General features: G+C 36.2%; 1 protein-coding gene across 10 annotated transcripts; it reads left to right on the top strand.

The window, feature by feature from the left end:
• Positions 1–56: 56 nt before the first annotated feature.
• Positions 57–27,513, top strand: slc8a2a (solute carrier family 8 member 2a). 10 transcript variants are annotated; one of them, XM_082168991.1, is made up of 15 exons: positions 57–682; positions 3,321–3,434; positions 7,564–7,738; positions 15,265–15,592; positions 16,131–16,268; positions 16,797–17,024; positions 17,145–17,399; positions 18,544–18,987; positions 19,585–19,934; positions 21,790–21,893; positions 22,565–22,677; positions 22,796–22,861; positions 23,370–23,469; positions 23,605–23,874; positions 25,736–27,513. In XM_082168991.1, exons 4-15 carry the CDS (start codon positions 15,293–15,295, stop codon positions 26,110–26,112), a joined length of 2,745 nt encoding a protein of 914 aa, XP_082025117.1. In that variant the 5' UTR covers positions 57–682; positions 3,321–3,434; positions 7,564–7,738; positions 15,265–15,292; the 3' UTR covers positions 26,113–27,513. The 10 variants fall into 10 exon arrangements, with proteins under 10 accessions (XP_082025117.1, XP_082025115.1, XP_082025113.1 ...); XM_082168989.1 differs by having other exon boundaries at positions 3,334–3,434; positions 25,736–27,454; XM_082168987.1 differs by having other exon boundaries at positions 3,321–3,394; positions 7,578–7,738; positions 25,736–27,454.
• The last annotated feature ends 95 nt before the right edge of the window (positions 27,514–27,608 follow it).

Below are 27,608 nucleotides of genomic sequence, written 5' to 3'. Positions count from 1 at the left end.
GTATTTAAGGCCAGCAGATGGCGCTCACTCATTGCAAATAAGACATTGTGAAATTGATAATTGTTTATACAGTTATTTTTACTACTGTAAAATCATAAATTAATATGGAATCATCTCTAATTTAGAATCTTGTATTTCTGTTTTTCATGAGAGTGGCTGTATTTATTTTTTAGTGACAGTAGAAACTGGTAATTTATTGTAAGGGGGGTTAACAAACAATATGTAACTATTTTTAATAACTATAAATATATTAGTATGCAGGCTATTATATAACTTATATAATAACTACTAACATTTTAATAACTTTTTCCTTTTTTTAACAATTACTGTAAGAATAGTTAACCCTTTTATTGAATACATTTCTATTATAAATAGCTTTATAAAGCTTTATATTTGCTTCGGAGTTGGGTGATTACCCTCAGGCAAAGGCCAGTGTTCAGGTATTTTGAGAGGGAAACGCCTTGACGCACCAATCAGAGCGTCGCGTTGAGCTGTTGAGCAGTCTATCGCGTGCTGTGCGCGTGGAGGATGCGCGCATGTTTGGGATGCTGGCACACTTCAGGACAGAAACAGATACACCACGAAAACTAATGGCGCGATTCTCCTGAGCTCTCGAAAAGCATCCTCTACTGCCTCCGGTCATGTCCGTCCCAACCATTCCAGGTCTGCCATAGATATTAAGGTAAGTTCTGTTGAATAACTTTAATAAATCACACTCACTTGGGCTTCAAATTAGTCTACTTTATTACTAGTGTTCATGCATGCACATTGGTTTACTAATTGCCACCACTACATCTGTCAGTACCGAATACGCTCTTGACAACTTCTTTGCGTTTGGCATCATAAACCGAGGAATGAAATGAACTCTTTATATGTTTGCTAGTGTTTAGCTGTCTTTTATACTGTTACCTCACAGAGTCGCATCTGATAGCAGTCGCATGTGCCTCAGTCTGTGGCTGTTTTACACAAGTTATTAATGAGCCGCTCAACCTTGTGTCTGCTAGGTTTCTTTTGTATTATTTAAGAGTCGATGAAAGCTAAAAAACGAGAGTCGTTTTCACCCTACACAGGAAAAAGAGCAAAAGGGCAGTCGTTACCTTGAAAGAGTTATTTCTTTTGGCACTGACCCTTAAAATTACTATTGTTGGTGTAAGCGAATGTAGTTTGATTCATTCGTGTTAAATCATATTCAATCCAGTTTATTTATATGTTACCATATAGGTTACGTGACAACATGCTGTGGGTATACATGCATCCCCCCTATTGGTACCTCAAACCCAGAGATGGCCTGAGATAGCCCCAGTCAGCTCACTGCTTGTCTTTTAATCAATTAAAAATTCACAGATAGAAAACAGAGATAGATTGAAGTATCTTTTTCAATCAATTCACTTGACTGTATATTTAAAGAAAGCTATATGTGATCTAACAGTGAACTTAATGTAACTGAAAATACAATGTTAAATAAGCAGTTGTTCACTTGAACTGATCTTACTTTTAAAGATAAATTTCTTTGCCTTAACTTAATGTATTCGAGTTGATTCAGTCTTTCTTGATTCACAGTTTTTTACTGTGAATCATTAAATTTACCTTTTGAAGCACATTTTTGCAGTGCTAATTAAAGCAATTTTTGTGATGATGCGAGTTTGAGTAGTGTGAATTTATGTTGTTTTTTTGTTTTGTTTTTTTTAGGATATTTTGCAGATCAACAATTTGCAAGCCCATCAATCCCCTTGAATAGCTCAATAGGTTTTTTTTATTTTTTTTATTTTTTTTTTATTGTCTCACTGATAAAGTGGTCTGTTAAAAATTCCTACAGCAGAGTAATACTTAAAGTCTTGGATTACATGAAAGTCACGTTTGTCTGGTGGAAGTCTGTGCGCGGTCAAAGTGGAACTGATTAAACGGTAACCCGTCTAGCTCAGAAAAGGTGTTGTCTTTCGAAATGGAAAAAAGAAACAGAATATTTAGTTACAATGTGCGGTCAGTCAGTAACGTGGATAAACCTGACTGCAAGTAGACCGGACACATGAATGAGTTGTGGTGGTGGTGATGATGATGATGATGATGAAGGTTGAGTAGAAGTGATTCTGTCCTGAAGACTGTCTCTTTACAGAGAAAGTGTGGGTTCAGGTCAATACCGGAGTTCAGTTATCTTAATCACTTATACTTTCACTTACTTACTCTAGTTAATTTGAACATTCTCTAGTCCCAGAATCTGCAGTCCCAAATGTCTTCCATTTTCTTGTTTTGTTTCTGAGCAAATCCTTCAGAGCACTCACATGGAAATACAAGCAAAGCAGACACTATTCAATAGCAGCATATCTCACATGGTCACACGTACGTACACACACACACACACACACACACACACACACACACACACACACACACACACACACACACACACACACACAAAACAGGTTAAACTCCTTGGGATGGAGGGGCAATTCTAAACAGTAAAGTATCCATGAAGTTGTGTAAGAGACAGAAACATGAGACTCGGCATGTGTCCAGTATGACAGACCATCTTTTCAGCAGCACATTCATACTGTAGTAGACATATACCATGAACAAACTGAGCCAAAGATGTGCATTGATGTTTCTTGAGCAGCAAATCAGTAGATGATATCTGAAGGATCATGTGACACTGAATGAGGACTGGAGTAATGATGCTGAAAATTCAGCTTTGCCAATATCACATGAATAAACTACATTTTGAAATATATTACAATAGAAAAAATGTACTATCAACCCCAAACTTTTGAACGGTAGTGTGTATGTGAGAATGGTGATAAAAACTTAATATCTCCATCCATTCTTTCCTTCCAAAAAAGTAAACCAACAACACTTTATAAACACTTTAATTTAAACTAACGCATTTTGGTGCACAGACCTTCAGCAGAGTTAGAAGAAATAAAGAAATCCTTTAAATTCAATCCTTTAAAAGCAACTTTATCTTAACTTTAATAAACCTTTAAGAACAGAAAAACTCCAAAGTCCTCCTTCCTCTTCCCGACATTGTCAGTCTTTTCTTTTCTAGCAGATGATTTTACCTCCTTGGTCAATGGAAAGGATTTATTTTCAGCCACTGTTAAGTTTTCTGATGAAAACTTGTGTGCCAAAACAACCCCAATACATTTAAAGAAAGTGTTGCTGGTTTACCCTCTCTGCATGTGTTTTGCTACTTCCATACACCTTGTTTGGTAGTGAAGTTGCACAGTTTTCACAAAACCATTCTCTCTCTTTCTCTCTCTTTCCCTGTTTCCCACTCTCTTACACACACACACACACACACACTCTCCCTATTTCTCTCTGTTCAGGGCTGTAAAGTAGGATTTGGAGCACACAGTAAAGTAGCACAGCCAGCCAGGTGTGTTTTCTGCTCTTTGGACAGGTAATGCATTGCCTGCAGAATGTGATACTCTGGGAGTGAGGTAAGACTGAAATGGTGCTCTGGAGAGTTCATCTGCACTGGAGGAATATGGACAGAAGGGATGAGTGAAGGGTTATGAATAAATAAGTACTTAGATGGTGGTTCGGTTTGCATAAATCACTCAAATACATAATAAATTTACATGAAAAATATGATGTTCTGTGATAGAATGTGTATTTGCACTGTGATTCACTATGTTTGGTATTGTGGAAGAAGTGTGTTTGTGAGAGTAAGTGATTTATGCTTTTCTCTTTACTGTAGATTTGTGCTCCTCCTGTAGATATGATTGTCAGGAAGAATATTTTATGATAATTACATTTCAGTAATCTATCTGAAACTCTATCACCTGATATTGGACATTCAATTATTTCTGCCTATTTGTATTTTAAGATGTAGAACATCATCTACAACTTAAAGAGATGGCGATAGATTATGGCAAAAACAATTGCTGTGCACATGTAGTGATAATTTCTTGAAAAAAGTATTTTTAACGCTACTTTGATATTTGTAGTAACACAAACTTTATTATATAACACCTAATCATTCATATATGTTGATTAGAACTAACTTTTTTGTCATTTTTAACAATGTAGTATAGATTTATTAGACTTATAAAGTTGGCCAGAATGTCAGCACCCTTACTGTTAATAAAACCAACAAAAATTCACTTGCAAAAGCACTTGCAAATAATTATGCTACTCATGGTTTAACAAAGTTCTTAGAGATAGATTTTAAGTATCTTATGCTTAACAAGGCTGCATTTATATTGTGAAATATTATTAAAATTTAAAATAACTTATGTTTTAAAATACTATTTTAATAAACCATTTATTTAGTGTCATATGATCCTTCAGAAATCATTCTAATATGAACATTTATGCTGATTTGGTGTTCAAGAAGCATTTTTATGGAAGTAAAATAATGCCAAATGTTTTTGAAACAAAAAAGCCTTTTGAATTGCACTACTTAAAAAAGAAAAATGCATTACATTAACCATGCTTGCATTTTAATGCATTGTATTTTTAGGGCTTGCATTTTTATGGGCTGAAATTCAACATGGTTGAATATTTAAGGTGTGAATATTTCAATTCAAAACATTTCTAACACATTTTCATTATTAAAAATGAAATAATCCATATTTCACTTCCAAAATATTCAAACTGTTTAAAAATACAACCTATAATATTCAACAGGCAATTTTCGGTCCATATTATTTCACCTTGCAAATTCGCTTCCACAAATTCAGTGGTTCAAATTTGACAGTAAATTTAACATTGACATCCAGGAACTGCAGGAAAAGCAGTAGATTACAGAGCATACTCTCCATCTACTGTTAGTCGACCTCACCAGCAGGGGGTGCAAAAGCGCGTGTTGTTGACGAAGACCAAGCAACAGTCAGAGCAAGCCATTCATTCATAAAAACTCATTTACAGCAATTAAGCATGCATTAAGTTTATGTGATGATTATCTGGGTCAGTATATATGTGGAGAAGATGATAAAGACACAAAAGCTGTGTGTATGTTTCATTCAATAACTTCATTGTTACTTTCCCTGTGTAGCCTACATGTTTTCAGCTTTCTCTACCATAAACGGGATTATAATCAGTTTCCCTCAATACCTTATCATACTCGAGGATTCCCCTCCCGTCGGGATAAAACGCTTAACGTAGCTTAATGGACCAATACAGTGATATAAAAGACCAAACTCGCACCTTATTGGAGATGTAGGCTGCTGTACTATATAGGCTACAGGCAAGCAGATGGACTCAGAATATGAATTTAATGTGCAAAGTTTCATGCTGAGCATTTCCAAGTGATATACTGGTATTAAATCAATACTTTCTCTTCTTTTCTATATATATATATATATATATATATATATATATAAGTATGCCTACATGTAGTGCATTAGATTAAACTGGGAAGGGTCATAGCACTTGCATATTGTTGTCCTATTGTTAGTTTAACTGTAAGCTGCTTTGGATAAAAGCATATGCTAAATGACTACATTTAAATGTAAAATTGGCTTGACATTGGACATTCGCACAGTTAGCGTCTCTAAAGTTGCATACACGTTTCTAACTTCAATAGCAAACTTCAATTTATTTGAATAAATATCAAAAATCTAAAAGGTGCGCATTATGCCTGACACCTACATTTTTTTATGACTGTAAGTCGTTCTATTCAAATGCTATTGAAGTTAGAAACGTGTACCAATGTTGTATGTAACTTTAGAGATGGTCCCTAAATGTGCGAATCTCCAATGTCAAGCCAACTTTATGCCAGTATATCACTGGGAAACGCTCATATACTGAGTCCATCTGCTGGCCTGCGAGTTTGGTCTTTTACATCCACTGTATTAGTCCATTAAGCTACGTTAAGCGTTTTATATGTCCAGCAGGGGAATCCTGACGTATTGAGGGAAACCCTAGTAGCCTTCTGCATGCAGCACATCACCACAATATAAAGTTAAGGCAACTAAACAACCAAGAGAAATATATGTCAACCTCAAATGTAACATTGGATCTGTACATCCGCATCGGGGGAATAACATTATAATCTCGTTCACGGTAGAGAAAGATGCATGTAGGCTAAACAGGAAAAATAACCGTGAAGACACTGAATTTAAAGGGGTGGTATAATGCCCTTTTCACAAGATGTAAAATCAATCTCTGATGTCCCCAGAGTGTGTATGTGAAGTTTTAGCTCAAAATACCCCACAGATATTTTTATATAGCATGTTAAAATTGTAATTTTTTGAGGGTGAGCAAAAACACACAGTTTTGTGTCTGTTCCTTTAAATGCAAATGAGCTGCTGCTCCTGGCACAGAGGGCGGAGCTTCAACGGCTTGCACTCACACTGACATGCTCTGAAAATTTCAAAAACCTTTAGCCTTTTATGTTCAAACTGGATTCAGACAATGATGGAGAGACTCAAGAAGAGGTGACAACATGTAGAATGCAAAAGGATGTTTCTGAATGGTTAGTTGATGAATTTATGTAGCTTATGTGTAGTTATCTTCTAGTCATTGATTAGCATATTCTGTCTTGATAATATATAAATCGTGTTCTGGGGGTGGAGTTTATGTAAATTTTAGGGTTAGTGATGTCACTAACTCGGGAGGAACGTTGTGTAGTCCCTACCAGACGTTTGTTGTAGTCCTTAAAAAATAATTTCTTTAAAAGAAAAGATCTCCCTTTGCTTTGAACTTTGAACATTGTAACTTTGCAGATGTTGTTAATGCTCAAACAGCAATATTACACACTAACTAAAGTTAGAAAAGGGAAATCATAATCAACCACCCCTTTAACATAAAACTAATTTTTGCTGTAAATGATTTTTTATGAATGAATGGCTTGCTCTAACTGTAGCTCGGTCTTCGTCAACAACACGCGCTTTTGCACCACCTGCTGGAGAGGTCGACTATCCGCAGATGGAAAGTATGCTCAGTAATCTACTGCTTTTCCTCGTTGTCAACGTTGAATTTACTGTCGAATTTGAACCACTGAATTTGTGGAAGCGAATTTGCAAAGCGAAATAAAATGGACTGAAAATTGCTTGTTGAATATTATAGGTTGTATTTTTAAACAGTTTGAATATTTTGGAAGTGAAATAAGAATGGTGAATATGGATTATTGAATTTTTAATAATGAAAATGTGTTTGAAATTTTTTCAATTGAAATATTCACAGCTAAAATATTCAACCATGTTGAACTTCAGCCCATAAAAATGCAAGCCCTAAAAATACAATGCATTAAAATCCAAGCATGGTTATTTTTGGTATTGGTATTTTTTTCAAGTAGTGCAATTCAACAGGCTTTTTTTGCTTCAAAAACATTTGGCATTATTTTACTTCCACACATTTTCTAAAAATATTATTATCGATGTTGAAAATAGTTGTGCTGCTTAATTTTAAAAGTCACTTTTTTAATGCATACTTGTTGAAAGTATTCATTTTCAAACTTCAAACATTTGAACGCTATTGTGACTGTACTCTACATTTCATCATTCTATATTTCTGATGAATTAATTGAATGTGTATGTGACATGCAGGTTGTTGTTTACTAAATTAAATTTTTTGATGTGCTTCTAGCACGGCTTCTTACACAGACTCACTCTTGACTTCCAGTTGCTCTGTTTCAGTGTGGGATGATAATGAAACTGCAGGTTCTGAGCTGAAGCTCTGCAGCTGCTGCTGCTGAAGTCTTGCCATTGCTTTGGCTCTCACACAGAGCTCTACCTGAATCTACCTCCCGAGGTTACCTGAGTCGACCCACCTCAAAATACTACCCCATGAGGCACTAGTAAGTCATTTGAGATTGTTTTGACTTGAGTTGCCTCAACTGCATTTACATATTCTGTATTTCTGTGAAGCATTTGGGAGGAAATCAAGGCGTCGGTCATCTAAGTAAACTCAACAACATACCTGTACTGGTGCACATGAATCTCAGCCTAAAACCATGAGCAACATTCACTAAAAAGTGTCATCCCACCACAAATATTTAGTAACCCAGACTCGCAGAAGTTTATGTTCATGTGTGTCAGACAGACAAAATGTGATTTAGACAGCATTTGTCTGAGAATGAACGTGTACCTGGTGTGTGTGCTGTGCTAAATATTGTATAACGGCAGTGTCGCGATGAGTGGCGGGTGAAGTTGAGACTGCGGATCCTTCTAGAGTAACGCTGGCCAGGATGAGGGGCCACCGTAACACACACCACAAGACCTGAGCTCTCAGCCTTCCTGCTGCAGTCTGATGAGTGTGTATGTATGTGTGTACACATGCAGTCTGGTTTATTTGTCTCTCTTTGTATGTGTGAGCACGTATGCCTCTCTCACATGCACATTTCTGTCGATTTGCTTCACCTTTGTCTTATTTTAGGTCTGTGAGGTGATCTGTTTGTCTCTGTATTGTACATTCCACTTATAGGGGAGCATGTAATATGTAACATGTAAAACTGTAACAGGTTAATCATGTGATTCCAGGTCAAATGATCACACAAGTCTCCGTTCCGAACACTTGATCTAAACCTGTCATTAGTTAACCACCTGATCTTAGATCGATCTGCAATAGGTTAATTATTTAATGCATGGATGGAGACCATGAAAGCAAGAGTAGAGTTTCTCAATCCAAACGCCCATGTTAGTGTGTCAGTCACTTGCACCGTCTTTGTGCATGTGTCCTGGTGAGTGTGTACTCGTGACTCTGCTTGTGTTTGAAATACCAGGACAGACCCAAGAGCAGCCATTTTTATAAAATAGTGTTGTTAAAAAATCTTTGTTATTTTAATATCAAGAAAATTAACTTAATCTCTAAAGACCATGTAACAAGCTGATGTCATATTTAACATACATTAAATATAACATACATACATTAAAAAAAAAAATTCTTCATATCTAAAAAAAAACGGTCTCACTTCATGTTAAGTGTCTTTACTATATACTAACATTTAAATAAACCATTTGATACAATGCATTTATTAAATACATACATGTTTTTGCATTGTACTTGTATTTAAAAACTGTCCATGTAATTACAGCTGTAATTCATTTCTATAATTACTTACATCTATAATAGGCTTTATGCCGAACTTCACATGAACAAACAGGAAAACTGGTCTCATTGTATCCGCTTGTCCAAGAAAGTGTTAACAGCAGTACAGATGCCGATATCTATGGACTTTTAAGGTAATCCGCTAACCTTTTATTCGATTTAAATAACTCAATGTTAGTGAGAAGAAAAGAAAAAAAACCTTTTAGATATCAAAATGCATATGCGATGGACATCGGATATGCTCATCTCTGCTCACTTCTTTGAAGGTATCATGAGTAAAACGGCTGTATATTTAAGAAAGCACATACAAAAGACCTGAACCGGAAGCGATGCGACCTGTTTTACAGAATATGGAAGTTTGTTGTGCATACACTGTTGACCCTTCTCTTACCCCTTAACCCCCCCTTAAACCTAACCATACCACAAACCTGTCCCTGACCTTACCCGAATCCCAACTCATTAGTATCAAAAGTGTTTTGCAATACAACATGAACATAATAAGTACATTGTAACAAACAATATTTTTTATGTAAAAATTACGTAATTAATATAAAGCGTGACCATGTTGGTTGTAGTGTGTTTAATGACAGTTACAGATGACCATAAGATGCTGATAATTAGGTGTGTGTGTTTGTTCTGGTGAGTAGAGAGAGAGCAGAAGAGAGAGAGGGGGAAAGTACTGAGATTATTGTGTATAGATACTGAAAGGAGATCTGTGTGTGTGTGTGTGTGTGTGTGTGTGTGTGTGTGTGTGTGTGTGTGTGTGTGTGTGTGTGTGTGTGTGTGTGTGTGTGTGTGTGTGTGTGTGTGTGTGTGTGTGTGTGTGTGTCTCATTGGCAAGTGCTCCTTGAAGACAGCTGGAACACTGTGTGCTAGGACTCACTTTTAAAAGGCTGACTTAAATGGTGTTTTGTTTGTGGGTCACACATGGACAGCTTCAAGTGAAGTTTATTGGCTATGGTTAAGTGTCATTGTGATTAATTGATGAGAATTTTATGACCGAATAAAGGTTCAGTAATAACTATAACATTAGATATAATTAGAATAGTGACCGACTTCTACAATACCTTTGAATAATACCTAAGAAAATCTCAGATATAACAGAAATTAAAAGTATCATTGCATAAAATTACTTTTGGATTTTTACTGTTTGGATTTGTTTTGTTTGTGTAAGTGTTCATAAACGAGAGCATTGCTGTTATTTAGATACTATGGCGAGCTATATTGTGCATTCTGTGAGTGTTTGTGTATGTGACAACTCCAGGTTAATTGTTCCACGTTGTCCATCCACTATTATGTAGTCAAGTCTGTGTGAGTGTGTGTAATCAGTATTGGATGGCAAATACTGAGAGAGAGAGAGCGAGAGAGAGAAGGTGTTAAAGCACACTCATGAGAGAGAGAGAGAGAAGGTGTTAAAGCACACTCGCTCTCATAAACGCCTCTCATTCCACAGGGCAACAGCTTAGGAGTTGTCAGTGTGCTGGAACAAACATTGTGGCTGAGAATTTCAAATGAATTCATGGAATTTATATAAAAAATCAGATGGATACTGTAAAAAAAATATTTTTAAATAATAAGTTCAATTAAATGGTTTGTTTTACCTTAAAGTTTTGGGTCAAATAAGAGTAGTGTTAATGTTACAATATATATATTTTTAATTATCAGTTTTAATTAGTTAATAAAATAAATGTGTATTTCGGCAAATCAGCTGAAAATGAGGCATTTCCTAAATATGTTGATGTTTTTCTTCTTTCTCTTTTTACCTAACCATCCTCTACATTTTTCTTTGTCACTCTCACGTTTCCAAGAACGGATCCTCTGCCTTTCTCCCTCTATCTCCCTCTGTCACTTTCTCTCTCTGGTGGTGGTAATCTTAACCACTAAGAGGTGCTAACTCCTATTAAGCTGTCAGAGCTCTGTGTGTAAGCCAATCCGGCCAATCACTTATCAGCGGCACTGACAGACTGAAACAGTGTCATCGTGGTAATCGGAGACATTTCAGTTTCAGGCACACGCACACACCTGCACAGAAACATACACACACATAACTGTATGAGAGTAACACATACTCACTTATTCAAATACACATAAACAAACACACACTGTCACCCAACATCTACAATAACATACAAGACACTTTCATGTACATATGAGTATGTGTGTGTTTTAGTTGTAGGGCCATGTGTGGTGGGCAGGTTATTTTTGGACAGTGGTGTAGAGTAACACAGCAAAGCTGATGTCCAGGTAACCATAGCGCAGATTAGAAAGTGAAATATGAACACACGGTTCAATCCAGCACGTCACTCTCAATCTCTACCACACAGGTGACGGTCAGAGAAACAATCAGAGGAAAATAAGAAGGAGAAGGAGAGAAATTAAGATTACAAATCTATAAATGGATGTGTTATGTCAGAGCTTTTGGTGCATGGCAGCACTCTATTGAAATTTGTTGTAGGCCTATTCTATCTTAAAATTAAAGTAAAATCTCTTGCACTAAAATATAACCTACAATGATGATGCTGTTGTAATATTTGCATACTAAATAGTAATTGGTCTTGTCTTTTTATATCTTTTGAACAACTGCTTTTCAAAATTGTGGGGGTCTGAAATTTTTTTTAAAAACGTGAAAGAAGTCTCTTATGCTCACCAAGGCTCCATTTATTTAAATTCACATTCAATTAAATTCACATTTATTTGTATAGCGTTTTTCATAATACATATTGCTTCAAAGCAGCTTTTCAGAAAAATGTATGTTTCTACATTACAGTTTAGAGTAATCTGTTATCAGAGGTGACTGTCTCAAAGTATTGCCCATATATCAAAAATGTACAGTTCTTAGCTAATATCATGCATTTATTTAGGCAGAAACAATTATCTTATTAAAGCAATTATTACAAGTTGGGATTTCTAAATGAAATGCTGCAGGACCAAAAAGATTTATCAGAAGATTTAGAGACCGTGAAGGAGCTGTTACAATGAGTAAGAACCTCAATATCAATCATATTGGGTAACCATATACACCATCAATAGTTCAATGTTCTGTAAAATGCTGATCAATTTCTTCTCTTTTTCTGTATTTGTCACTTCCCTCCAGGAAGGGAGCTTAATAGTTCTCTAAACTGGAATTGTCTTACTTCCATAAAGCAGGGCTGATAAATAAAAGAAAGAAAATTATCCTCTTCTTTATGATTTGTTGTCCTCTTTTCTCTGTACCAGTGTAGAATTTGGGTGGCTCGCCATCAAATGTGAAGTTTCAGATCACAGGAGTAACACAATCCATAGAACCAAAAAATAGATAAACACAAAGAAGAAGAAAAATTGGGCTGATCACAGACCAGAGCATTCATTTTGTGGATCCAAAAATAATTTCACATCAAAGATAAAAATAACCAAATTAAACCTATTACACATACAAATACCATTTTACAAAAAATGATATATTATAGTCATTTACCTCTATATTAATCTATCTATCTATATTAATCGTGTATTTCTTACACAGGCACAATGACGTCGGTGAACTGCAATGAAAAAGGAATAACCCCTCTGTTCTCTATGACCACATGCACATTATAAAACATGTATAACCCTGTTTTAAATTATCCAAAATACAACATGAAAAAGGGAATAAACACTGTTTACTGCAACTAAATAACCATTATTGACGCAATCTTTTACTATGCAGTTTTTATACTTTTTTTTTTTTTTTTACCATTGATTATATTATGCTGACTCACCTTGAAAATATGACTCAACAATATTCATTTGGCTTTTTCAGATCCTGGAAGGTACGAAATAAATGAACTTGAACACATATAACAACTATTTCTGTACACTTTTCAGATAATTTCTTTAACTTAGTTTGTGTAGATCAACTCATGTCTTTCCTCCGTCATGCTCAGCTTTCTCTCCTGTTGTTATGCATGCATGCCGACACTCGCAGGATGAAGAAGAGCTCTCGTTGGTCAAATCAATATTCAACTAAATAACTTAAATCAACTTCTTTCTATTTGAATGGTCTTTAATAACTTTTACAATGTTCTTTAATAACTTTAGCATTTCTTTTCACCTTTTGGTTACATTAACTTGGATAATCCCCTTTTTAAATAAACAAAATGGTTACAGTACGATCTAATTTTGTAATCGAATTCTAAAGTGATCTATAGTGTCGAGCGCACCACTAAGATAGTAAAACTAGCATTGAGATACAGCCTTGGTCAGAAGCTAAGAAGTAAGTTTCTGTGCTATCATGGGGCCTACATTTTTCATAGATATCTTTTTCTTTCTTTTTTCTTTTCTTTTCTTTTTGCAGGAAGGAACACAATTGAGCGGACACAACTTTTTCTAGTATTTTAGACATAATTGGAAAATTTGAAATGGGTCTGTAATTTGCCAATTCATTTAGATCTAGTTGTTGTTTCTTAATAAGAGGATTAGTAGTTGCCAGCTTGAACGGTCTTGGGAGAGATAAAGATGAGTGAATATTGAGAAGAGGTAACAACTCTTTCAGTAATTTAGTGGTGTATTGCATCTAATAAACATGTTGTTGGTTTAGATGCAGTGATAAGTTTATTTAGCTCTTCCTGTCCTATAGTTGTAAAGCACTGCAATTGTCTTGAGGGACGAAAATTGAGGCTAAATCATAAAACGCTGTCAAAGGTTGTACATTTACTATTGTATTTCTGATGCCTTCGCAGTGAAGAAATTCATAGTCTTTACTACTGAACTTTGAATATTCAGTTCAGGTGACGCATATTTATTTGTTAAACTAGCTACTGTACTAAATAAAAAAAAACTTGTTTTGGTTATTTTCTAAGAGTTTGTGGAGATGCTCGGCCCTGGCAGCTTTTAGAGCCTTTTTATAGCGGGACATGCTGTCTTTCCATGCGATTCTAAAGACCTCTAAATGAGTTTGTTTCCATTTGTGCTCTAGGTTACGAGTTTCTCTCGAAAGCACGAGTAATACTTTTGTCCCATGGTGTAGTACTTTAAGTCTATTTTTATTATTACATATATTATATTATTACAGTTTATATATTTATCTGTATTATACACCATTCAAAAATGTAGGGTTGGTAAGATTTTTTTAAGAATTTTCTGCTCCCCAAGGCTGCATGTATTTGACATTTAAAAATGTCCTTTATTTCTGTGATGGCAAAGCTATATTTTCAGCATCATTACTCCAGTCTTCAGTGATATATATTTCGTTCAAAAATCAGTCTGATATGCTGATTTGATGCTCAAGAAACATTTCTTATTAATAATGTTAAAAACAGTTGTGCTGCTTAATATTTTTATGGATTTTTTAGGATACTTTGATACATAGAAAGTAAAAAGAACAGCATTTATTTGAAATATAAATCTTTGTAACATTATAAATATCCTTACTGTCACTTTTGAGCAATTGAATGTGTTCCTGTTGAGTAAAAGTATTATTTAAATAAATAAAAAAATTGTACTGACCTGAAACTTCATCTTTGTATATTACTGTCAGTCGCTGATTGTAAGACTTTTCTTATGGTAATTCTTTACCTAAAACACTTTTCATTTGCTACTTCACAACCATTGGTATTTTCTTTAGAAAGTGTAAATAGTTTATAAATCATATACTTATTCAAACTGAAAGCATGCTGTTTTTATGACTTTCTTTCATTTTTTATGGTACCACTGCTGCCAGTCCACTTGTAGTATTAAGGTCCTTGCATATTTTCGTCAGAACATTTCGCACATTGAAAAATAAAAACGACCTCACCTTGTGTCAATCACGTTTACACCCTGCCTGCGAAACTTTCATTCGTCATAAAAAAATTCAGATCGGGTTCGATTTTCTGCGTTTTTCGCATCCGTTGCAAGCCTTTTGAGAGGTGTTTTGACAATTCAGAGCCACCGAATGACGAATATGAAAAAACGCATACGAAAATTTCGGACTCAGTGTGCAAGGACCTTAAGTCTCATGGATCCATTAGGTTGGACTGCCTGTGTCCAATGTGGGCCAGGCATGATTAATGAACCGTTGATTAGTGTTTAGATTAGGACTGAGATGGCCTCACACACATTCACTGTTCTTCACAACCATGTACTGCATCCACACATATAACCGCATTATATGCCGCATTCATATAACACAAGCAGAATTTCTGTGTAAATCATTTTTAAAAACCATTCTTATGTACATTGTTGCATTATATAATAAAATGTATCATGATTGATTGATCATGCTTTCTATGAATAATCCCCACTCTCTTTTTCTCTCCCTTTCAATCTCCCAACCTCAAGAAAACCTTTCTGTTCGCCATATGAGGTCATGGCTCCTCCTCTACTCCTCCATCTTCTCCTCCTTCTCCTCCTCTCTCCACAGGTGTGTTTGGGTGGCACTGCTCATGGGAACAGCAACAGTAGTGCAGATGTCCCCAAAGGATCCTGTTCTGACAAAGTCAAATGTCATCCAGGGATTTTACTTCCTGTGTGGCTTCCACAAAACCCTTCACTGGCAATGCAGGCAATGAGAGCAGTGATCTACTTTTCATGTCTTCTCTACATGTTCCTGGGTGTGTCTATCATTGCTGATCGTTTCATGTCTGCCATCGAGACCATCACTTCTCAGGTGTGACAAAAAAATAAAAATATATATATATTTTTTTTTATATATATATATATATATATATTATAGACAGAGATAAGAATATATAAAGATTTTTTGTATGTTTTTAAAATAAGTCTCTTATGCTGGCCAGTTTGACAATATGATACAGTGTGACGGTGTGTGTCCACACAAATCCAGCAGAGAATTTTCCAGTAGATATATTGGCAAAGACATTAGTGAGCAGAACTGCTTTCAAGAAGAGGAAAAACTAGGTGATTTAATATATGGTTGAAGTCCTTACTGTTGTAGTTTGTGTCAATCTACTTCAAAACAGAAAGAAAAAATTGTCAAATGAGATGAAGTGCCTTTATTTATAAAGTAAACTCACTTGACTCTCCAAAAATAGGCAATACTACATGGTTATTAAAATATAAACTATTTACTACATTGTGATATACTTTTATTGTTTTTAAAATGACTAGCGTGAAATAAGATTTTGGTCATTCAGCCCACCCATATGATGTTGTTTTTATAAACTTAATGTGTCTCTTCTCCCTAGGTGAAGGAGGTGACTGTGACAGGTGCTAATGGAGAGAAAACAGTAATGACAGTAAGAATCTGGAATGAAACTGTCTCCAACCTCACACTCATGGCTTTGGGTTCATCAGCCCCTGAGATCCTGCTGTCTGTAATAGAGGTACGCACACAACTTCAAAACAAACCAGCAACTCGCATTGCTCAGTGGTTTGTCACAAGAAAAGTGAAGGCCTAGGTTTTTTTTTTTTTTTGGTTAATTATTAAACGACTGACACACACACCTCATCAGTTTAAAGTGATGACTTCAGCCGCTATTCATCCATGTAAAGACATATCATTTAACTCAGTGTGGTTTAACACAGTGACGGTCAGTTAAATATTTCAATTGTCAGACATAGACCATTTCTACTTCTTACTTCTCTAAAAATGATTCTGGAAAATTAAGAAATCATTCTCCAGAAATGACTAATTTGTTTGAGAATTCCATCTCTCCTAAAACCTGAAGAAATGAAGCAACCTGTGGGGTAGTAGAAATCATACTAACCTACATCGGCCAGTGACATTCAAATGTCATTGATAGAAAAAAATATAGTCTTGAAAAAACCCTAAATTGTGCATTACTAATTGCTTTGGAAAGTAAAGTATTAGTATTGGTAGTATTGTTCTCTGCTTTGTATGTGTGTAACAGGTGTGTGGACATGGTTTTGAGTCAGGAGAACTGGGTCCTGGCACTATAGTGGGCAGTGCCGCATTTAACATGTTCGTGATAATCGGAGTGTGTGTGTGGGTTATACCTGATGGAGAGGTGAGGAAGATTAAACACCTCAGAGTCTTCTTCATTACTGCAAGCTGGAGCATCTTTGCCTACATCTGGCTCTACCTCATCCTGGCAGTCATAAGTCCTGGCGTTGTACAGGTGTGTGTTAGTAAGCAGAACATGTTTGCATAATGTGGATGTTAATATTTATATGTGGATGTAAATTTTGTGGCTAATTTGATCAACTTTTGTGTGTGTGTGTGTTTGTGTGTGAGAGAGGTCTGGGAGGCTCTGGTCACTCTGTTCTACTTCCCTGTGTGTGTCTTAATGGCGTGGATCGCTGACCGGCGCCTGCTCTTTTACAAGTATTTGCACAAACGATACCGTGCTGATAAACGTCATGGTATCATTGTGGAGATGGAGGGTGAGCTAGCACCCAGAGGCATTGATGCCATCATGGCAGACAAATATCAAAACAGCACCACCAGCATCAATATGGAGAAAACCAAAGAACCCGAACAGGAGAGAGAGGAGGTGAGACAAAACAAAACAGATTCCATGGTCAATTAACTTTGTATATTGATTGCAAATGTGTATATTTGACCATTGTCTCTTGCAACCAATCTCCTACATTGTGACAGTTTTATATTTCTCATAGAACTTTGCAGTTTCCTCTTCCTCACATACACTTCTTTTCAAAACTTTGGTCTGTAAGATTAGTTTTTTCCAAAATAAATAAATACTGTCAGCAAGGACACATTAAATTGAACTCAATAAATTGGCAAATAAAAAAATTAAACATAATAGTAAAAACATTTATAATGCTATAAAATATTTCCATTTCAAATAAAATATTTTATTTTATTTTTAAATATTAGGTTTTTCAAATATTTGTCTCTTTTTTAACTTTCTATTTATCAATGAATCCTGAAAAACAGTTTCCACAAAAATATTGAACAACACTGAAATGCTTATTGAGCAGCAAATCAGCATATTAAAATTATTTCTGAAGGATCGTGTGACACGATTAGTAATGATGCTGAAAATACAGCTTTGCCATCACAGAAATAAATATAGTCAATTAGAGAACAGTTCTTTTAAAATGAAATAATATTTCACAATATTGCTGTTTTACTGTATTTTTGTATTTAAAAACATGCAGCCTCGGTGAGCATAAGAGAATAATAAAATAATTCTTACTGATGAAATTTGTAAACAATAATAAAATATGTGATTATCTCACATATTTTAAACGCGAATCAATATTTCATGTCCATTTATTTACTAAGTAGCCATATAGTGGTATAATGCACAGTCAGTTGGTCATTATCTCAAAATAAACAGGGTGATACAAGACCTGGGGCCAGTTGCATAAAAATAGCCACTATGTTAAGACTGTCTTAAAAACTAATTTGACCAACTAGCAGTTAACTTAAGGGTAAACAGTCTTACTTTTACAAGTCAAATTATACCAGTATACCTTTTTAGGTAACAAATTAGAATTAATTAGATGACTAACTTTTGAGACTAGTCTGAGCAGTTTATGCAACTGGCCACTGATTGCCCTACCAGAGCTTTTTACGATTTTGATCGACTAAATATCATCCCTTACATATAAAGATGTTGAACATTGAAATGAAAGATTATTGGATGTAACTGAGACTGTCTATGGTTGTAGGTGATCCGTATGCTGAAGGAACTGAGAGAGAAGCATCCGGACAAAGACCTGGATCAGCTGATTGAGATGGCCAACTATGCCACCATGCAGAAACAGCATAAGAGCCGGGCCTTTTACCGCGTACAGGCAACACGCATGATGATTGGTGCTGGGAACGTACTGAAGAAACATGCCGCAGCCGAACAGGCAAAGAGAGTCACTGGAGATTCGACTGAGAGTGACCTGGCTACCTGTTCTCAGATAGCTTTTGAGCAGGCACAGTATCATTGCAGTGAGAACTGTGGGAACGTGAGTCTATGGGTCTGTTTACAGGGGGGAACCGGCACCAGAACCTTCCACGTCGATTACAGGACAGAGAATGGGTCAGCCAGTTCTGGGACAGATTTTGAGTATTGTGAGGGAACGATCGTATTTCAGCCCGGAGAGACACGCAAGGAAATAAAGGTGAGAAAGTGGTGATGTCTGATCCATGAACAAAAAAGAATCATTGATTTGTCAGTGATTCAGTAAAAAAAATCAGTTGAATGATGTGAATGATTCAAATAGCAAGTGAAACCCCCAAGTGAAACCCCCCCCCCAAAAAATGTATCTGTAATTTTGGATACATTTTGTGTGTCCTTGTGAAATGAAAGGAATGACATGTATATTTGTCAAATATTTTCAAATAAATGTTGTTCTTTTGAACTTTCTATTCATAAAAGAATCCTGAAACAAATATATCACATTTTCCACAAAAATATTAATCAGAACAACTGTTTTTTTAATAATGATAATAATAGGAAATGTTTGCTGAGCAGCATATTATCAAATTTAAGAATGATTTCTGAAGGATCATGAGACTGGAATATATTCCTATTTTAAAATATATTCCTATAGAAAATTGTTATTTAAATAATAATATCCCACAATATATGTTTTTACAGTATTTATTTTTTTCAAAAACATAAAAAAATTCGTACTGACCCCAAACTATTGAACAGTAGTGCATGTATTCTAGTTGAATATGAGAGTTGTCTTAAGATGCATGTGTGCTTTTTATAGGTGGGCATTATTGATGATGATGTGTTTGAAGAAGACGAACACTTCTTTGTGCGTCTCTCAAACCTGCGAGAGGGAGAGGGTGGGACCAACACCGACGGTGCCCGACTGGTTGAACCCCTCGTAACCACAGTAACCATTCTGGACGATGACCATGCGGGAGTCTTCGCATTTGGTCAGCAGGAGCTCTGCGTGGGTGAATGTTCAGGTGTGGTGGAGGTGCCTGTGAACCGGACATCAGGTATACGTGGGACCGTAACAATTCCGTATCACACAGAGGACGGTTCTGCTCGACAGGGTGTTGACTATGAGCACACACAAGGAGAGCTGGAGTTTGCCAATGAGCAGACTAGGTAAATGTCCACACTAAGGTTTTAAATTCAAATACCTTCTTATTTTAACTTTACCTACACGATTGAGTATTTACTTCTCACATGCACACAAAACCCTGCCACATTCACACAAAGTTTGAAAGTTTGAAATTAGGTAATTGTAGTGTGGTTTAATGCATGTGTTATATTGATGCTGGTGAAGTATTTTGGTAAGTATCTCAATAAGCAGTCTGGCAGTAGCACTTAAAAATCTCTATTTACGGACAATTGTGGACCATTACAGCCCATTAATATACTTTACTAATGCTATACAGTTATAATGCATTATAAAGGTATAATAAATTAACATGCACTACCGTTCAAATGTTTGAGGTTTGTAAGATTTTTTAAATCGTTTTTTTAAAGAAGTTTCTTATGCTTACCAAGACTGCATTTATTTGATCAAAAATTCAGTTAAACAGTAATATTATGAAATATTATTACAATTTAAAATGACAGTTTTCTATTTTACTATATTTAAGCAAATTTTTCTGCAGCTATTTCTACATTACTGATTTGGTGTGCAAGAAACATTTCTTATTATTGTTATCATCAATGTTGAAAATAGTTGTGCTTAATTTTGTGGAAACCATGATATGTGTTTTTCAGGATTATTTGATGAATACATTTTAACAATGTAAAAGTATTTACTGTCACTTTTTGATCAATTTAATGTATCTTTGCTGAATACAAATATTTAATTTATTTTAAAAATCTTACTTTTGAACAGTAGTGTATGTCAATTTATTTATCATATCCATTTACTATCTATGATTTAATTACCATTTTTCAAAATGCACAATAAGCATTATTAAAGACTTAAGTTGAAATTCTGAAACCCTAGTTTAGCTGTAGGTTTGTAGCTAATGCACTGATATTAAACCTCGTATTACATCGCCATCAGCATACAAACAACCTCTATTATTTGTCACTATGCCCTCACTTCTCATTTGAGACACTAGAGGTCTCTTTCTCCCCAGTACTAACATTTATGCTGTTTAGTCTATAATCCCTGAAATTGTGTTCACCTCTGAGATGTTCTCTAGTGTCCTGTGTGGGCATCCAGACTGAATCTGTTATGCTAATACTGGATTCCGAGCAGCAAATGTCTTTTATTTTTTTGTCAAAAATAATTTTTAACCGACTTATCCTGCGCTAGAAGGTTTAAGGTTGACACAAGGTCATTCCATACAGCGTATCCATAGATCTCTATATCTAGATCTCATAGATCTTCAGTACATCTAGCGATAGTATAATTAAATATTCTTTTTATAACATTATAATATAAATAATTGTATTATAAATATCATATTATAACATATTATGTTATATGCTTAAAGTAGAGCATTTATGATAGGTTGTATTTTGAAAGTACAAGTATTTTGATGAGCAATGTGGTTCAAATTCACATTCACATTTTTTTCTGGCAATCCACTTTTGACAGGATTTTATTACTTCATTCATGTGTATGTGAAATCTGATGAGGTTGAAATCTCTGCTGTCTGTAAAGTGAAGCTTCAGCGAGTACATGGCACAGACCAAAATCATACCGCATACACACACTGAATGAATGTACCTTTTATTGTTAAAACAAATGAGATCAATCTTAAACCCTCAATAAAGCAGTGGTTTGTGGAGAGGAGAGTATGTACACAACCGATAGCTCGTCTCAGTTCATCTGTGTGTGGGTTAATTATTTATGCACTGTGTGTTAAAGTATTCATGTAGGCCCAACTCTGATGTGATTTAAATGCTGAGGTCTCCTTTAATATTTCAGAGGTAAAACCAAAAGGAAATGATTATTTGACCTTTGCTCTTTGTGTGTGTGTATCCACAGTAAGACACTACAGGTGCGCATCATTAACATGCAGGAATATGAGAAGCGAGAAAGTTTCTACATTGTACTTGAAGAACCAAGTTGGCTCAAGAGAGGCATCTCAGGTCTGTGTGTGTACCTATACTTGTTAATCATCTCATATGTTATAGTATTTTCATATTTTCTCATTGTGCGAGATTTCTATGAATGCTTGCTAATAGCCTCCTACTCGCCTCTCAGACACACACATTTCTATGACCAGTGTCCAGTTTCAGATCAATAACAACAGCACAACAGGGGGACAAACTAGATATGCGTCACTCATAGTAACTAGATCCAACTCACCTACGCACACACTTCAGCCTCACGCTTGTGTGTGTGTGTACGTAATATGAGCCGATGTGTGCAAATAAACAAATTTTTACTGTATTTTTAATCAAATAAATGCAGCCTTAGTGAGGATAAGAGACTACTTTGAAAAACATAAAAAACTAGTGTAGAACGGTAGTGTAGATTGATTGATTTATTGATTGATTCAAACAATGAATGAATGAATCTATCAATCAATCATTCAAATAATCAATCACTCAGTCAATGATTCATTCATTCTCTACTCACATGCTGCAAGTAGATTTGCTGTTGAATCAGGGTAAGATGATTTTTTTAAACTCTTTCTACATATATTATGCAGTGTATATGCAATTTTGTATGTCTACACATAAAGAATTGTTACACCTCACACCTCACATCTTAGCATTCAGTATTTATCCTTTGCTCTCCTGCTCATTTTCCCCAGCCACTCCTGGTCCAGAAGTGGAGGATGCCAGGCGTATAGCAGAGAAGGGGAAGCCCATTCTGGGAAAACACAGCAGGCTAGAGGTCATTATAGAGGAGAGCATGGCTTTCAAGGTATACATCATATGCATGCATTACATACATTAACAAACACATGAAACTCAGTGCCCAATTTAGTCTGTCACATTCAGGCAGAAACTGTATAAGCTGTGATTCCTTCCCTCTCATATAGGTCCGACAGGGAATGGCCCCTAATGGAGTTTTAGATGCGGTAGTAGACCACTTGCCTCAGTGTGAAGTGTGTGCTGGGATTGCCCTTAACTTCAACCTTTAAACACTCTCTGACTGAATTAATCCCACCTAAATGCATGAAGAGTGTGATGCAATTAAATTTCATTTTTCTCATCTCAACTTTTTCTGTTTTAATCTGTATGTTTGCTAATTGAAAGCTTTAAAACTAGAGCAAAACTAAAGCTTTATACACAACCTATCATATGATTTTTCAATGAAACAAAATGTTAATTTGGCTGAGCAAGTGTAAAGGAGGCCTGCTATTAAGAGCTGTGCAGGTAAACCTCACTTCGCTGGCCTCAAGAGGGATGCGCCAACAAGGGCGCTAAAGACCACAGCCTCTGGCATCAGTTGCTGGCCTCCGTTACACAAGAACAGTCCTTTTGTGCAAATGAATCAGGAATACAGTCAATATTACAAACAGGAATTAAAAAAAAAGTGTATCTGATTGATTGTTGTTTAACGGATATATTTCTCAATCACTAAGCTCTACTATGGTGTGCATATGTGTTTAGAATACAGTAGACCGCCTTTTGAAGGATACCAATCTTGCCGAAGTAATTGGCACACACTCCTGGAGGGAACAGTTCATTGAGGCTGTAACAGTCAGTGCAGGTAATATCAAATAATTTGTGTGTTTGTATATTTATATATGAAATGAATTATGCTGTGTTTGTGTGCACAAAAACTCACAAGAGATTCTTTCAGGTGATGATAATGTTTTATTCCTACCTTTTTTCTTTTTCTCAGGAGAAGGTGATGAGGAAGGAGGGGAGCCTCAGCAGCCTTCGCCCTGTGATTATTTCATGCATGCGGTTACAGTGTTCTGGAAGATTCTGTTTGCGTTTGTTCCACCCACAGAGTACGGGAACGGATGGACCTGCTTCATTGTGTGCATTCTGGTCATTGGGATGCTAACTGCTGTCATCGGAGATTTGGCATCTCATTTCGGATGCACAGTGGGCCTCCGTGACACTGTCACTGCTGTAGTGTTCGTCGCTTTAGGAACCTCCATACCAGGTAAATATGTATGTTAGACTGTGTGAAACGAAGGCTACGTTCACACTGCCAGTTTTTGGGATTGACAACCGCTTTTACTTACAGGTGTGAGTCTCGAAATGTCCCGTTCACACAGCAACTTTCAGTAGCGTCTCGAATACTGTCTGTATGCACGTTCAACGGGAGTCAAGCCTGTATTCTCTTACCATTAACCATAGTGACACTGACATTATGGCAACGTCCATTAAACTGAAAAGTTTGATCACTTTTGAGACGAAAAGTCCAATCGAGCCATAAGGTTATCCGTCAAATCTTCATCAACTGACTGCAGCTTTTATATCTGGGTGGAGAGTCACTCATAGAATACCAAACTGAGCCTTCAGATTACACACAGCTCATTTCTCCGTCGCTGCAAGTTACTGAAAGTAAAACCACACACCAAAACCCGCAACACACGGTAGACAAGCATTTGTGCAGTGCAGAGCGGCTCTCTCACACAGTATGACATGACAGACAACTAGTTGTCCAATCCAGTTCCGGTCATACAGCATAAGTTTTCTGAGAAGTTGTCAGTAAATACCGAAACTGTGTGTTAACATAACCATATTAAAGGACTCCAATACGGATGAAAATTAGCCTTTGGCTAAATCCGGTACAATGCATGAAATGGAAACATTTATGTTAAAAATTGTATATGGTCCCTTTATAAACAGGGTTCTCAAGTTTTATCAAAAGCTTGGAGTGAGATCACATGCGGTTAGGGGAGGAGCCCTAATGGAGCCCCGCCCCCCAATTTTACCCATTGTTCATAATTAACCAGCACAAATTGAAATTATAACAATTGGTAAATCTGATAAATGACAGCAATTCATCACATCAAATATACTCTTTAATGTTATATTTCAAAATTACAAATACAAAAATTACAAAAATATAACAAATTGCTCCAAACAGTTTGGAAAAACAAATCTTTTTGCATTTTGCGTCTCTGCCACCACCTCTTCCACTGTCTCCTCCTCTAATCTGGCAACCTTTTTAGGGGGCTTACCCTTTGGTGCACAGAATGATAAAATATCTTTTTGCTTTTTCCCTGACATCTTTGAAAAATACAAATGCAATGGCAATGATTAATGTATGTTTTGACAGGATATAAAATATTACCCTGAGCACTCTGCTTTAATACATGTAGCCTTAATGTAACTAGAAAGACTATTAATACAGTATAATATATAATTTAAAATAAAATGAAGAAATACATCTTCATTCCTTCCCATACCCACTAACATTTCCCTTAGTTTCAGATAACGTAAGCTAGCCAAACTGAGCCAAAGCTTCTGGCCTGGTTGCAAAGTAGTTGTAGAGTTTTTGACTGCATCAATAATAATGTATACGATGGGCTATATATTAAATGTTCTAGCCTAAAAATGTTAGACAAGCTTTCTTCCAACTTAATACCTTCTCCATCACGACGTGTGTTCGCGCGATGTTGTTGGTTACCTAGTAACGAACGTACGGTGGCCGAGAATGTTCCGTCAACTTCCGTGTGTTCGTGCATCTATGTTGCCTAGTAACGAACGCAATCTGGCCGAGATACGTGCTGGCGGCAGGAAACTTCACTTTGTGTGCCTGTGCCTCGTATATAACGTTATAAAGCTTGCAGGACAACTTGGTTGGCATTGCCTTTTCAGCGTGAGAAATACACGGTGTGGCGTGTGAACTGGTTGAATTGCGTGTGTCTCACGGCCAATGCGTGAGACTTGAGAACCCTTATAAGTAAAGAAAGAAAGAAGAAAAAAAAGGACTGACAACTGTCTTTTGTTGCTGTGTGAATGTGGACAAAATCATTTTACCAACCAGGCATTTCCCTTCTTTCCTTTTTTAGATACATTTGCAAGCAAGGTCGCTGCTCAACAGGATCAGTACGCAGATGCTTCAGTTGGAAATGTAACCGGTAGCAACGCCGTTAATGTTTTTCTTGGGATTGGCGTGGCTTGGTCCATTTCAGCCATTTACTGGGAGGTCAAAGGTCAGGTGTTTTATGTAGACCCTGGCTCGCTTGCGTTCTCTGTTACACTCTTCACCATCTTCGCCTTCATCAACATTGGTGTGCTGATGTTACGGCGACGGAAATCGGTGGGCGGAGAGCTAGGTGGGCCCAAAACGCTAAAGGTTCTGACTTCAGCGTTGTTCATCGGTTTGTGGCTTCTCTACATCACATTCTCCAGCCTAGAGGCCTACTGTCACATCACCGGCTTCTGAGGACAGAGAAGACATACAGACTCAATAAACACACATACACACTAACACTAATGGCATTCAGATTAAATGAGTTTTGTGAAAATTGTGAGAGAAATGTACGAAGTACTGTCTATTCCATGGTAATATGTACATGAAGTAGGGTATAGGTTTGCACTTTCTGTATAAACAAACATACCTAAAATAAGAGAGTGAGTGAGACAGAGCAATATTTGACTGCACAGCTATCAGGGGCATCTCTAACTGTTGGTCGGCTTTGGTTTCAAAGCACATTAGAGGTATTATGAACTTTTGACACCACCAGACCCTCAAAGACGTGGAGGAGTTTTAACACTGCAAGATGTAGCACTTTTATGACAGAACTGTGATGTGATTTATATGCTGACTCATTACAGTAATTGATGCACCTGTGAAGAGATGCTAGGCCTCTCTCTGAGAGAGAAGCCACATACGACTCTCCATAGAAATGATCACACACAAAAAAAAAACCACTTTGACAAGTGAAACTGAACAACTTTTGCAAGTTTCACATTAGGATGTTATACATTATGGGAGGTACCTTGCAAAGTTGGTCAAGGAAATAATGTATGTGACAATAATCAGAATTCACATTCATATATTTACAAACTCTTACGAGTCTATGTCATATGTCTCTTCATGAATTCACTCAAATGTATATTTTCAGTATTTAAATTTAAGTAAAATCCTTAATAAATTGAAACGGTTGTTTTATTGTGTTCTGTATTCGAACTGGAATATGCTGCTTTCAGAAATGAAAAGTGGAATTACTGTTATTTTATTCATTAAACATCAACAGATTACACTAGGCCTAATTAATAATAATTTATTCCTTTGACGAATCTTGTAAATGCTTTTTGGTTGCTTATAGAATCCATATAGGCAGAGAGGCGATATATCACAACAATGGGACAAAGGACATGTTAGAATTATGAATGTTAATTTAAAAACCATGTCCAGCATTTGAAAATAGAGGAATATTTTACTGAAAACATCTTGTGGTACTGTATGCAAATGAACTATAAACTATTTTGAGTGTCCCTTACACTGTTGGCCTATTAAAAACAAACATTGAGCTAGCCTATATTTTGCTTTGCTGAATTTGGCAACCCTAACGATCCACTCTTCGTAGATTTGTTTATAAATAATGTATTAGTTACATCAACTATTCAGTGTTCTTAACGAATCGGTTGAGTGTAAGATTCAACGACTTATGATACAACTGAAGCAGAAATGATCGCTTGAATTCGTTTTAGTGAACATATTCAAAAGATTCAAACTACTGGAATGAATGAAAATCCCCGCCAGTAAAAACCAGAAGGAAACGCGCCTTTAGTTTGAGTTACATCAGTGAGAACCAATCATGTTTAAGCATTAAAGACGCCGCCCCTTCTTGGAAGTAAGAGAAGTCGTCAAGGCCCGAGGCCGTGCTCTCAGCCGGTGACGGGTGACGCTTCCGGGCCAAGATCGCGAGTCAGGAG

Source organism: Leuciscus leuciscus (genome assembly GCF_965113295.1).
Source record: "Leuciscus leuciscus genome assembly, chromosome: 5".
NCBI lineage: Eukaryota > Metazoa > Chordata > Actinopteri > Cypriniformes > Leuciscidae > Leuciscus > Leuciscus leuciscus.
The sequence above is the reverse complement of the archived record's forward strand: the minus strand, read 5'-3'. Positions and strand labels throughout refer to the sequence as shown.